The sequence below is a fragment of the Pseudochaenichthys georgianus genome, chromosome 20 (genome assembly GCF_902827115.2).
Source record: "Pseudochaenichthys georgianus chromosome 20, fPseGeo1.2, whole genome shotgun sequence".
Taxonomy (NCBI): domain Eukaryota; kingdom Metazoa; phylum Chordata; class Actinopteri; order Perciformes; family Channichthyidae; genus Pseudochaenichthys; species Pseudochaenichthys georgianus.
This window is the reverse complement of record NC_047522.1, coordinates 17493752-17507734: the sequence shown is the minus strand read 5'-3', so window position 1 is coordinate 17507734 and position 13983 is coordinate 17493752. Positions and strand designations below refer to the sequence as shown.

The window sequence follows — 13983 nt, the reverse complement described above, 5'->3', positions numbered from 1 at the left end:
TGCTCTGGAAGTGTTTCCTTTAATTCCTACTGCATCTTACAGACCTGGTTTCTGAATGCCGTGTGTGTGTGTGTGTGTGTGTGTGTGTGTGTGTGTGTGTGTGTGTGTGTGTGTGTGTGTGTGTGTGTGTGTGTGTGTGTGTGTGTGTGTGTGTGTGTGTGTGTGTGTGTGTGTGTGTGTGTGTAGTGTGTGTGTGTGTGTGTGTAGTGTGTGTGTGTGTGTGTGTGTGTGTGTGTGTGTGTGTGTGTGTGTGTGTGTGTGTGTGTGTGTGTGTACGTGTGTGTGTTTGAGCGTGTTTCCAGGGCACCGGCTGTTTCGTGGAGTATCCTCGTCTACCTGAGTTGAACTTTAGTCTGATTCTAGCCTGACTATCTATGGAAGATGTTAGATATTTTTTGTTGTTGTTGTTGGATAAACTAACATATAACATTTTCCAGCAAAAGACATATTTTCTATCTATTCAAATCAGTACCATTTTTCTCTGCCCCCTAGTGGCGAGAAAATACATACCATCTTGTTTAAAGATTATTATTTGAGCATATTTTCAATGGACTGTATATGTATATATATATTACATATTTTCATGTATATATATTAAATTAGTTACACAGAGGAAAGGGGAGTCCTCTGTGTGTCAGTGGTGTGTTATCGGATTATTGGAGGCAGGAAGGTCGTTAGGGGAGCCGTCGCTCATGTTGCCATGTTAGCCAATCAGCAGCATTGATCTATTGGCCCCACAGCCAATCAGATGTCAGCACTATGGGGATGGTGAAACAGCCAGATACTGATCTGTCACACAAACAACACATACACTTCAGGCTGGGATCAATAAACAAAAACACACACGTGCACACACAAGGAAATAGACATAAACTCACACTTGTTTATTTTTCACACATTTCCACCAGTTCACACAAACACAAGCACTTCTCTACTCTGTCATATGCAATACAGACACACACACACACACATACACACACACACACACACACAAACATGCATACAATACATCAAATTGTACTGTTGTAGTACTGCCAACATTTGAAAACGTATAAATATCAGAACTTAGTTCGAAAATATTCCACCAAAAATAAACATACTTTGAAAACATTATCAGACAGGTTCTTTCTTACTGTAATTTAAGTTTTTAATATTTAAACTTAATAATGATTTAAAATAAAAAAATAATACCAAAATATAAAATGAATCAGGAAAAATACAACAGCAGCATATTACTATAAAATAATAATATGTGTTCTGCAGAACAAATATCCTCCAAAAATGTTGAGCAAATTTGAGAAATGTATTCACAAACATTCATAGAAGAGTTCCAATTATGACATTTTCTTTCATGTTACGAAGTGAAAAAACATAATGCTACTCTAAAAAATTGTTCTGTATACAAAAATAAGTGTTTTGTAATCAATACAGATCTGATACACAAATGCTTTATGACACACACCCAGGTCAGATGGTGCTTCCTGGTGTCAGATATTGACCCACTGGCCTGGTTTCCTCTTACACAATCAGAAACTGGGATGCGTGGTTTTTCTGTGCATTGTTTTTGTCATTTTTAACAGATATAGGAAGTAAATCCCCAATAAACATTTTAAAAGCAATGTCTCTTTATGCATGTTGATATCATTCAAAGAACATTAAACGCACTTTTTGTCATTTGTTATATATGTAAATTATACAGTATTGAAACATTATAAGGCATAACAAATGTAGTTCATGCAGCACATTTTTTATGTAACCAAATGATTTGCTTGAAAGTAAACAGTATGATATTCAAGTGTTTTGATGGAAAGATTTGTTCAGGGTTTGGTCCATCTTCTTCTCCCTTTTCTTCTTCTTTCTTCGTTGTTCGTGTAATTCCGGGCAAACACAACGAACATGACTTTGTCTGCAGCCGCCTCAAGTGCCTTTAAGCACTTCTCACAAACACACACAGAGTCACACACACACTCAGCTGTGGTTAAAGGGAAGCCAATCTGTTTAAGAGCAGCTCTCAGACTCAGTGATCAGTTACCAAGAGGCCTCAGGCATTATTCATCGCACAATGAGTAATCAACCTGCACTGGAAACTGTGATACCACAGAGTGTAAGTGTGTGTGCGCTAAATGACAGAGAACCGCGCGGTGAGAAAAATCTAGAAGAAGATGGAGGGTTGAAAGACAGAAACAGCGTCTATTTTTTTTCTTCTGGATTATGAATAATTGTATCTTTTTTTTTGCTCCAAATGTTTGCATGTGTCTAAATTAAACAAGCATTGAACATTACACACTTCAACTCAATTCGGTTTATTCACAAACACTAACAAATATAGTACAGTATAAGACAAAATGGAGATATATTTATTGTCGTAGAGCAAAAACTTTAAAATCTCCTCCCCTTGTCGTCTCCCTGCAGCTGCTGAACCTCTTCCTGGCTCTGCTCCTCAGCAGCTTCAGCTCTGATAACCTTTCGGCTCCGGACGATGACGGAGAAATGAACAATCTGCACATTGCCATCCATCGGATCACAAGAGGACTGGCCTGGTGCCGCAGACAGGTACTGATGGAATAAACACATTTTTAAGTTAAAGTTTGATCAAATATTTGTCTTTTTTTCCCCTTGCTCCAAATGCAATGATTTCAAAAAGAGTTGAAAAATGTGAAAAATAATCAGGCTTCAATGACGGACTCAGTTTAAATTAGTTGTCCCAAGTAAAACAATTATAACATTTCATTTGCAACTTCATTTAGTAAAAAAAAGAGAAAGTGGGGTCAAAGAAAATGTCTTTGGATAGACTTGATAGATTGAAAAGACCAAGGATCGAGGCACCTTCCCTCTGATCTGAGGATGACTGCTTTCTACTTTTATCTTATTGTTTCTCTTACGATATACCTCTGTGGTTCAAACGTCTCACACAGCAATTTATTTTCGTATCTGTGTGATGTAGGTTATAGATTTTTTCAACGGGAACCTGAAGCGTCGGCGTCAGAAGAGGAAAGAAGCCAAAGCCATGATGAAGCTCAAACGCCTGAGCACCATCCACACCGAAGCCAATGGAGCTGTCATAGGTAACACACACACGCACACACACATGCACACAGGAAAGACATTTGCAAACAGTATGTCTCTTAAGATGAGAAGTTAAATAGGTTTTGGTTGGTGGATTTTGTTTCCTTCCGACAACGCTCCATGCTAGCCGTTCCCCTTAGTTTTCAACTTTTGTGCTAAGCTAACTGGCTGCTGGCTGTTGGATTAAGTTGGTGATTTAAGGTCTGCAGTATAACTGATGGGATTGCACATTGTTTATCAATTGAGATTTACACGTAAATACACAAGTAATCAGCTAGTTTACAAATGTATATTTTTGCAAATTTTTGATGCTTGAGTATCCATGAACTCACCATCCATTCATTTTGACACATTATTAACTCTGGCTGTTTCTTAATTCATTCATTAATTTAACTTTTACCTCTCCATGTGTCCTTGCAGGCCGTCATGTGGAGAAGTACGTTGTTCCGGAGGAAGACAGCTACATGACAAACCCCAACCTCACCATCAGCGTCCCCATAGCCCCCGGGGAGTCAGACGTGGAGTTCCCTGAAGAGGAGGAGGATGAAGGCGAGGAAGAGGATGAGGACCAGAGTGAGGGCTCTGAGGAGGAGGAAGAGGAGGAGGAGGAGGAGGAGGAGGAGGGGGAAGAGGAGGTAAGAAATGAGGAGGAGGAGGAGGAGGAGGAGGAGGAGGAGGAGGAGGAGGAGGAGGAGGAGGAGGAGGAGGAGGAGGAGAGGGAGGAGATCATAAACACAACTGCACCTGTGTCTGATGTAAACCAGCTCAGGTGTGTGTGTGGGAGGAGGTCACCTTCTAACAGCTGGTCTGTGTGTGTTTGTGTGTACACCGGTGTTAAATCTAATGCTGGGAAATGACTAATAGTGCATATATATAATATTATATTGTTAAAAATTAAAGAGAAATACACAGCATTCACAATTATTGAAGAAAACAAGTGCATCAAGCGGTAAACAAAACATTTTGTTGGTTTTATTCACCCACAACTTTCAAACCTCAGTTTTCTGTATTTTTCATTACATTTTAGAAATGTAAGCTTCTTTGAACTTACCACGAAGGAATAGCAGGCATTATTAACAAAGCTTTCATACCATACATTTTATTAAATGTTGACACATGTTTTTTTTTGTATTTTGTACAAATTAAAAAGAAAGATTTAATGATTTTAAAGAAGCTGATATTAAAATAACAATATTATCATCAGTTTATCATATGCAGAATATTTGTATTCCATGTAAGCAGACTTACTCTACCTCTCTGTTTCTGTGTGTTGGTCAATTCATTCAAACACACACACACACACACACACACACACACACACACACACACACACACACACACACACACACACAGAGATCTAGTTTGGGGCCTCAGGCAGTGCATTATGGGATCGGCATTTCCCTCATTCTGCAGCGATGTGTGTGTGATGTGATGTGCTAGAAGGGTGTATATGAGTGTGTTTTGTAAGCTGAGAATATGAGTGTGTGTGTGTGTGTGTGTGTGTGTGTGTGTGTGTGTGTGTGTGTGTGTGTGTGTGTGTGTGTGTGTGTGTGTGTGAGTGTGTGTGTGTGTGTGTGTGTGTGTGTGTGTGTGTGTTGTGTGTGTGTGTGTGTGTGTGTGTGTGTGTGTGTGTGTGTGTGTGTGTGTGTGTGTGTGTGTGTGTGTGTGTGTGTGTGTGTGTGTGTGTGCACGCCTCCTGTCTCTCTTCATCTATCCACAGAACAATAGTCCAACTGAGACCTTGTGTGTGTGTGTGTTCTACATAATAGTTTAAACAGTCTCATATTGTGTGTGTGTGTGTGTGTGTGTGTGTGTGTGTGTGTGTGTGTGTGTGTGTGTGTGTGTGTGTGTGTGTGTGTGTGTGTGTGTGTGTGTGTGTGTGTGTGTGTGTGTGTGTGTGTGTGTGTGTGTGTGTGTGTGTGTGTGTGTGTGTGTGTGTGTGTGTGTGTGTGTGTGTGTGTGTGTTTTGAGGCAGCAGGAAGAGAAGGAGAGGGGATGTTTAGTTGATTCCTTTCTTTTCTCTTCATAACATGAAATGACAGATTTGTGTCATGCTGTGTGTGTGTGTGTGTGTGTGTGTGTGTGTGTGTGTGTGTGTGTGTGTGTGTGTGTGTGTGTGTGTGTGTGTGTGTGTGTGTGTGTGTGTGTGTGTGTGTGTGTGTGTGTGTGTGTGTGTGTGTTAGCACACCTGCGCTAAGTCAGTTCCTCATCCCCTCTTTAATCATGTTGTGCACCTGTTCTCTCTCTCTCAGCGGTTTCCCAACCTGTGGGTAGAGGCCCCTGTAGGTGTCACAGGATTCTCTCAGGTGTCCTCAGATCATTCAGATTGCAACAAAATAAAAACTTGATTTCAGATACAGATTTATTTGATTTACTAAAACTTTTATCTATTTCTTATTTTGTGCATAAGACTGAGACTTTATGGCTTTAACTCAATAACTACTCATATTAAAATAATAATACGTACCTTATTAAACAGTTGTCCAGAAGTTGCAAATTGATTTGTTGTAAAGGAATACTTTTCCGCAAAGTAATATTATTTGAACATCAAAATCTCCTCCTGATTTTGCCTGAATTCTTGATTTGTTTTATGCTCACGGTCAACAAAGACTTCTGATGCATTGAAGTGCATGTGGGCTTTGCTTAACAACAGCAAAAAGAGTATTAGATAATAGATATTAAATTGATGTGTTAGTGATCATCAACCGGATAAATGAGGCTTGCATTATTCTGCAAGAGTTGGGTGAGATTTGGAAATATGTATTATAACATTTTGATGTTGTTAGACGTGGCTACCATTTACTTCAATTTATAAAAATGGTCTACATTTTTGGATTATTTATTCACCGTGGAGGCACCATTTTGAAAAAAAAAAATATATGACCTTTTTTTCAAGGTCATATGGCATGGAAATATATCAATCAATTAATCAATGTTTATTTATATAGCCCAATATCACAAATGTTACATTTGTCTCAGTGGACTTCACAGTTTGTACAGAATATCAATATGACAATACGACACCCTCTGTCCTTAGACCCTCACATCGTACAAGGAAAAACTTCCAGAGAAAAACCCCACAGTTTAAAGGGGAACATGGGAGAAACCTGAGGGAGAGCAACAGAGGAGGGATCCCTCTCCCAGGACGGACAGACCTGCAATAGATGCTGTGTGTAAATCGAAGAGATAATACATTTTACAGCATATAGACCGAATGTTTGGAAATGCATGTGTCTATAATAAGAAGATGAATCCACGAGGATGTCAGCAATCTTGTGAGAGCCATCAGGGAAGTAGTTGATGAGAGTCAGGCAGGACCACAGTGACAGGTTCAGCCACGACTCGAAGTCCAGGACTCAGATCCAGAACTCAGGATAGAGGATCCAGGACACACGACCACAGCAACAGGATTAGCCTCGACTCAGGATCCCGGTGTATATATGGACAAAAAATATATATATATATATGGTAATTGTAGAGTTGTAGTGTACATTTCTTTGTTAAAAGGGCACGAAAACAAGGATTGTTCCATTATGTATTGTTATATAACAGCTTAAACAAACACATGTTGTTTTTACAAAAAGTGGATCTATTTTGCCATATTGTGTCTGTTACTGTGTGTGCATGGTGCAAGGGCAAGTTAGCCATGAGGTGGAACATGCAAATACAATTAGAGCTGCACACTCACTCACACACACACACACACACACACACACACACACACACACACACACACACACACACACACACACACACACACACACACACACACACACACACACACACACACACACACACACACACACACACACACACATACACATACACATACACATACACACACACACACACACACACACACACTTATAGAAGAGAAAATAAATTGACCTAATGTGAAAGGGCAGCGTAAACAGAACTAAACTCAGGAGCATATTTCAACCAAAAAAACGTGTATTGTAAGAAAGAGTGTGCGTGTGTGTGTGTGTGTGTGTGTGTGTGTGTGTGTGTGTGTGTGTGTGTGTGTGTGTGTGTGTGTGTGTGTGTGTGTGTGTTGTGTGTGTGTGTGTGTGTGTGTGTGTGTGTGTGTGTGTGTGTGTGTGTGTGTGTGTGTGTGTGTGTGTGTGTGTGTGTGTGTGTGTGTGTGTGTGTGTGTGTGTGTGTGTGAGGGAGATAAGAGGCTGGTGGTGGGGGGGTCGGGCCAACAGAAAGAGAGAGAGGGAGTCAGAGAGCATTCTGACTATCACTTCTCTTTAGCATCAAGCTTTGTTTCCAGCGTGTGTGTGTGTGTGTGTGTGTGTGTGTGTGTGTGTGTGTGTGTGTGTGTGTGTGTGTGTGTGTGTGTGTGTGTGTGTGTGTGTGTGTGTGTGTGTGTGTGTGTGTGTGTGTGTGTGTGTGTGTGTGTGTGTGTGTGTGCGTGCACGTGTGTATTCTCCCTCTGTAACATGTCAGTTACTTTATTATTTCTTCTGCTCTTAATTGGGTTGAACATTTAACGCAGAATGAAAAAAAGAGTGAGTGCACATTTTTTCCTCCTTGTTTTTTCTCCTCATCCTTGTGTTCTTTGTTACACATCGCTGGTCTTTCATTCACTCTCTGATTTCTTTATTTCACCTCATAACACACTCATTTACTCCCAGCCCTTTGTGGAAATGCATGTGGTGATAAACAGATGGTGAGAGTTTCCTGACCTGACCTTTACATCAACCTCATGTATATATAATGCAGATATTGTAGTAACTCACATACTCTATTACATATTATTATATTTCAAGATGATTTATGTGTCGATATATAAGAACAATATTTAACAATAGGTACACATATATATATAAATAATATATATATATATATATATATAAAAGTTCCTCAGTATTTCATGGAGGTGTACTGTATGAAACTGTTTTCTAAAAAGTCCATTATATATAAATTAATAATATGTTCACAGCTTTGTACAAAGTTATTTGAGTTCTAACCACTGACTAATAAAGTACAAAATAAATGAGTGTTGGGTACTTTTACACACTCAGGCGTTTTCACCACGAGTAATACATACAGTAATAGGCATTTCAAATACGTCGTATTTTGACATGTAAATTGTTCATGCATGTGTTTTTTGGCGAGCTGGCTCAGCAACATCATTTTTTTTTATTGTTTGAAACAATATGTGTTTTCCAGTGAGTGACCTAGTTAGGAAGTTAAATAATGTACCACAGGAAGAGCTGCTGAATAACGTTCGTCAGCAGAGTGTGTGTATGTGTGTGTATATGTCTTCTTGATATTAACTATAATGTATTGACCATTTAGAATGTTACTTTAATTGCCATTTGCTGACACAACTGTCCAAAGCAAGTGGGAGCAAACAGACTTATATTTGAATTAGACTAGAATACAAATATATATAATACAGAATAAAATAAAATTAGATTTCCTTACTTATGAATGCTGAAAATGGTATGAATGGTTAAGTTTCTTTATACAGTATAGTATAAATAAGATAAACAACAATATTGCTTAAAATGTGTACAGTGTAATACAGTTAAAATAATTATTGTGTGTTAAATAAAAGTACTGGGGAAAGAGTATATATTTTGTGAAATGTAGTTGAGTACAGGTATAAATAACAGAAAATAAAAATACTTACAACAGTACAATATGTCAACATATTACTTAAGTGAAAATGTAGAGTAAAGGTACTTTGTAACATTGCACCTCCTTATATACTGTAGCTGTGTTTCATCGGCAGAGAAACATAAATAACTTTCATCTTATTTCTGCAGTTCTTTGGCCTCTAATAGAAAATAATGCAAATATGTCAGTACTTTTCACCACTACACAGGATGCACTCTCCCCCGTCCTCCCCCAAGTTATCTCCCCGTCTCCTCCATGGTGTGGTGTGTGTCATTTATTTACTCGCCACTGTAAATAGAAGCAGTTTTAATAGAGGTGTGTTTGGTTATGTAGTGATTAAATATCTACCCTGTGTGTAATGGCTTCATAAATCACAGGAAGTGTGTTTACGCTCTCATAACGCCCAATCAGCTACTGAAAGAGGGCACGGTAAAACACCAAGGTCAAAGGTTAGCTGCAGTGTTTACAGTGGCATCGTTAACGAAGACCACGGACACATTCACAGACATGAGACGCCGGGCACAGACACCTCCACTATAGACACAGGACACACAGAGTTTATAGATGTTAGACATTTGTTGTCTGTTTATAATTCTTTTGTGCATCTATGTAGAATATTTGAGTCTATTGCATCCAATTGACATTACTTTTGTGTGTGTCTTTGCTGTTGTGTTTGTCTGTGTGGTTATCTTCTGTGCCTTTGAAGACACTTCACATCTCTTTGTAGTTGTTTAGTGTATTTGTGGTCATTTTACGTGACTTTTTAGTTGTTTTGAGTCCTTCGTTGGACCTTCGATGATACTTTGGAGCTCATTTTGAGCTTCAAACATCACCTTCAATCACTCTATTTCCCTCAATCATAATATAAACGAAAGACAAGAAAAGATGATTTAAATATGGGCTCTAAATACCAACAAAAATATACTTTGAACTATGCTTATATTTGTCCCAAAAATTATACGGATATGTTAAAACCCATTATTGATTCGTAGTTCTTCTGCTGCTTATTTCCTCAGACTGAACCCATACCAGTCCAGCATGTGTGCGTGCGTGCGCGTGTGTGTGTGTGTGTGTGTGTGTGTGTGTGTGTGTGTGTGTGTGTGTGTGTGTGTGTGTGTGTGTGTGTGTGTGTGTGTGTGTGTGTGTGTGTGTGTGTGTGTGTGTGTGTGTGTGTGTGTGTGTGTGTGTGTGTGTGTGTGTGTGTGTGTGTGTGTGTGTGTGTGTGTGTCTTTGCAGCTTGTAAAACAGACAGTGACCCACCTGAGTTGGTGACCTCTGACCCCTTCAGGGTAACAGATGTCCAGGTGTTGTCTGCAGAGACAGATGGTGGGGGGGGGGGGCGGGCAGCTGAGGCTCTGCTTTGATTTCTTCTGTCCGTCAGTTTGTGGTCGACATCAAAACATCTCACCTGCAACACTTAGATCACACACACTGTAGTTAGTAATGCAAACTAAATCTGAAAAAGATAATACAGAGAAATTACTATATTTTAAACCTCCACAGTACAAAGAAATACAAAGCTTTATTCGTTTCAATCAGAGTTTTAAATGTGTGTTTGGGAGGAATATGACAGAGTTGGTGTTGATTCAAAGAATGATCGACCGCATTAAGACACATACACAGTGTGTGTGTGTGTGTGTGTGTGTGTGTGTGTGTGTGTGTGTGTGTGTGTGTGTGTGTGTGTGTGTGTGTGTGTGTGTGTGTGTGTGTGTGTGTGTGTGTGTGTGTGTGTGTGTGTGTGTGTGTGTGTGTGTGTGTGTGTGTGTGTCACCCTCATAATGCATTAAGTATTAATTGAAAACACACACAGAGGAATGATAAGTGGGTCCAGGGTTTGGTTTCAGTGTGTGTAACAGTAGAGATGACAGACATGACGCGTACACACACACACACACACACACACACACACACACACACACACACTCAAACAAACAAACAAACAAACAAACATTAGTAACTGTTTTTACTGTTGTCTATCATCTAATAGCCTATTTTTCTATTTTAAAGCCCACTCAAGTAAACATTTTTTTAAATTAAAGTTCATTAGCTAACATATGTGGCTAATATTGTTAGCATTAATATTTGTATATCTGCGTTTGTCCTGTTTTTTTTTTTTTAAACCACCAAAAAATGGAGAAGATGATTATTTATTTGTGCGAAATCTCTTCAAATCCACCAGAATCCATTGACAGAATCAGTCATTTGACAGTATACTGTATATCCAGAGGGTTAGATGTAAGAATATGTCGGCTCTTTTCTTGGCTCTTTGCATCTAACGTTATTTAACAAGCACTCATCTTGGCTTTGACGATGAACAATTTCTTGTCCTTCACCTCCCAAACAACAGAACTTATGAATAGAAATACATTTAAACCCCTCATTATGGGCATCTGGCACAAGGCTGCAAGCAGGTGTGTGTGCGCGAATCTTTTCACGTGTAAGTGTGTGTCAGAGATTAGGGGAGTATTCATGTCTGTTTGGCTTCACCTTTACGTGTGTGTGTGTGTGTGTGTGTGTGTGTGTGTGTGTGTGTGTGTGTGTGTGTGTGTGTGTGTGTGTGTGTGTGTGTGTGTGTGTGTGTGTGTGTGTGTGTGTGTGTGTGTGTGTGTGTGTGTGTGTGTGTGTGTGTGTGTGTGTGTGTGTGTGTGTGTGTGTGTGTGTGTGTGTGTGTCCAAGGCTGGCATTTGTCACGGTGGCTGTTCTCTGTTCCCATACTCTGAATGTATTCATGAGTTAGCTGTTGACTCAGGTAGTTAGTTCACCTGTCCACACACACACAAACACACACACACACACACACACACACACACACACACACACACACCCCCCCTGCTGTGTCTTTTGTCCAGACATTTAACAGAAACCTCCTCAGCCCTCAGCAAAAAATTCTCTCCCTCCATCCCTCCTTCTCTTTTGTAAAGTTAAACTCCCATGATGCTTAGCAAACAGGGACCTTTGAAGTCAGCTGGGATGCGGGGCTGGGGGTGCGGGGGATTTCCTGACGTCTACTTTTGTGCAAATATCAAAATGAAAGTGAACAGACGGCAGTTTTCCCAGCCAGGTGAAGCCTCTCTGTTTCCTGCGCCAGGTTCCTGTTTACGTAACGTTCAATCTCATCATTCAGCTGCAGCAGGATCTGCTGAACAGCACACAGCACACACTGTATTGTGCATGCATCTAAAGTCTTATATGAAACCTCACTTTATTAAAGCCACATCTTTCTCAAAAAAGGGGCTTGAATACAATACGTCTGAGTCATGTCCTGCACTAAAACACAAATTTAAAATGGGCATTTCAACCAGAGCCATGATTTTATATTTCTGGTTCCTAAACTGAATGAAACCTTGGCCAAAGCTGGCTCAGATGAGCAAGTGGCAATATTGATTATTTCTGTTGTTTTCCTTTTCAGAAAGATGTAATCAGCCAGTCAGAGGGCAGCACAGTGGACCTGAGGAAGCCCGGCGAGGAAGAGGACGAATACTCTGAGATGGCTGAGGAAGCCATGGAGCCTGATAACTGCTTCCCTGACTGTAAGTGCTTTATACTGCAACCCCACTACATATCAGAAGCAAATACTGTACTTTTCTCCAATCTTCAATTGGCTTAAAATGCCTTAACTAAAACAGTAAAATGGTATGAGGTATATTTGTTGGAGATAGAAGCAGGATAATAATATTCTATAATACTCTGAAAACAGCCATTCTGCAAATTAAGTACTTTTACTTTGATACTTAAGGGTACAGTTTGCAAATTAAATATTTCAACTTTATATTAACATTTTGAATTCAGGACTTTAACTTAAAGGGCCCATGTCATGGCCATTTCTACTGATCATAATTCCATTGTTGAGGTGTACTAAAATACATTTATATTGTTCAATGTTCCAAACTCACATTGGTTTCTCATACAGCATCTCTGTATAGTATGTGTATTCACTCTCTGTCCTAAACGGCTTGTTGGAGCTCCTGCCCCCCCCCCCCCCTCCTTGTGAGCCCAGTGGCCGTCTGCGAGACACAGCGAAACCCAGCCCGAAACCAGCCCGAACACACACACACCCGCAGCCTGGCTGGGAGTTTGTTTGTGTGCTCCCACCGACTTACAGCCGAGTGTCATCTGCATAGAAACTGATATAAATGCTCTTTTGTTCTAGCAGTTATTTTCCCACCAGTATAAGAGCATGCTTCATATGGTATCTCATGTCTTTAGGTATTTATTTAATTAAGAAGGATTTTATTGGAAGTTTTCACCCAATATTCCACCAGTGTTCCCCGAGCCTTTTCTTTATCTACATATATGTTTGTTATCTACATCTGTGCTAAACTGGGTCAAAGATGAATATTCGTTCTGCAGGACGCAAACGGGCTGAGTCAGGACAGAAAAAAGAAATGTGCTTTTCACCTGGTTAGAGAGAACAGGATCATAAATCTCATCATGAGAGTATTGGGGCAACAGAGAGAAAAGACCAATCTGTCATCTTGCTCACAATGCAATTCTGCAGATAATTATCCCAGCTTTATGATCCTAGGTCATTTTTAACATCATTTTTTACCATGCATATAAACACCAGGGGCCTCATTTATAAAGGGATATACGCTCAAAAAATGGCGTACGCCAGTTTCTACGCAATGTTTGCGATTTATAAAATACTAACTTGACGGGGAAATGTGCGGTCCTCCACGCAATCTCTAACCCATGCGTACGCACTAAGCACAACAATGGGAGAGACGAGAAACTGCGACACCGTTGGCAGAAGGAAGAATGGAGAGAAATATGTGGAAATAATACCATAAATAAATTGTTACCTCTCATTTATCATATGAAGAATTCATTTTCAAACATTGATTAAAGCCAATCTTAAAATGATTTAACAAACGCCTGTTTGAGACTCGGTGCACACAAAAACATAACTTAGAGAAATAAATAAATACGGATATGTTATTTAAAACCACCTCGAATATTTTATGAAATGTTTTCTCATAAATGATGCGGTAAGCAGGAGGACAGAATTACGTCTAAACTGACGCCGTTTTGCATTTCTATAGGTTGTAGATACGAGCATGGTTTTATATACTATCACGTTTAATCGTGTTTTATGCCCTTTGCCAAGACTTGATAAGTCGCTCATAAAACACAGGAGGTATGGAAGCTAAGAACACCATATGTGGTCAATTGTACAGCTAATATAACACAACACATTAGTTGTATTTCCTCTAACTGGTGGATATAGAGTTGCTGGGGGGGGGGGGGGGGGTGAGACGCACAGGCTGCAGCAGAGACGCTGCGCACAGC

General features: G+C 39.8%; 1 protein-coding gene across 1 annotated transcript in view; it reads left to right on the top strand.

Moving 5' to 3' along the window:
• LOC117465655 (sodium channel protein type 3 subunit alpha-like) overlaps positions 1 to 13983 on the top strand; it is a 230385-nt gene that overhangs the window by 189613 nt on the left and 26789 nt on the right. The window contains exons 20-23 of the mRNA XM_034108606.2: positions 2413 to 2553; positions 2945 to 3065; positions 3487 to 3701; positions 12104 to 12224. Of these exons, the coding sequence (XP_033964497.1) occupies positions 2413 to 2553; positions 2945 to 3065; positions 3487 to 3701; positions 12104 to 12224 (598 nt within the window). The remainder of the gene's footprint in view (positions 1 to 2412; positions 2554 to 2944; positions 3066 to 3486; positions 3702 to 12103; positions 12225 to 13983) is intronic.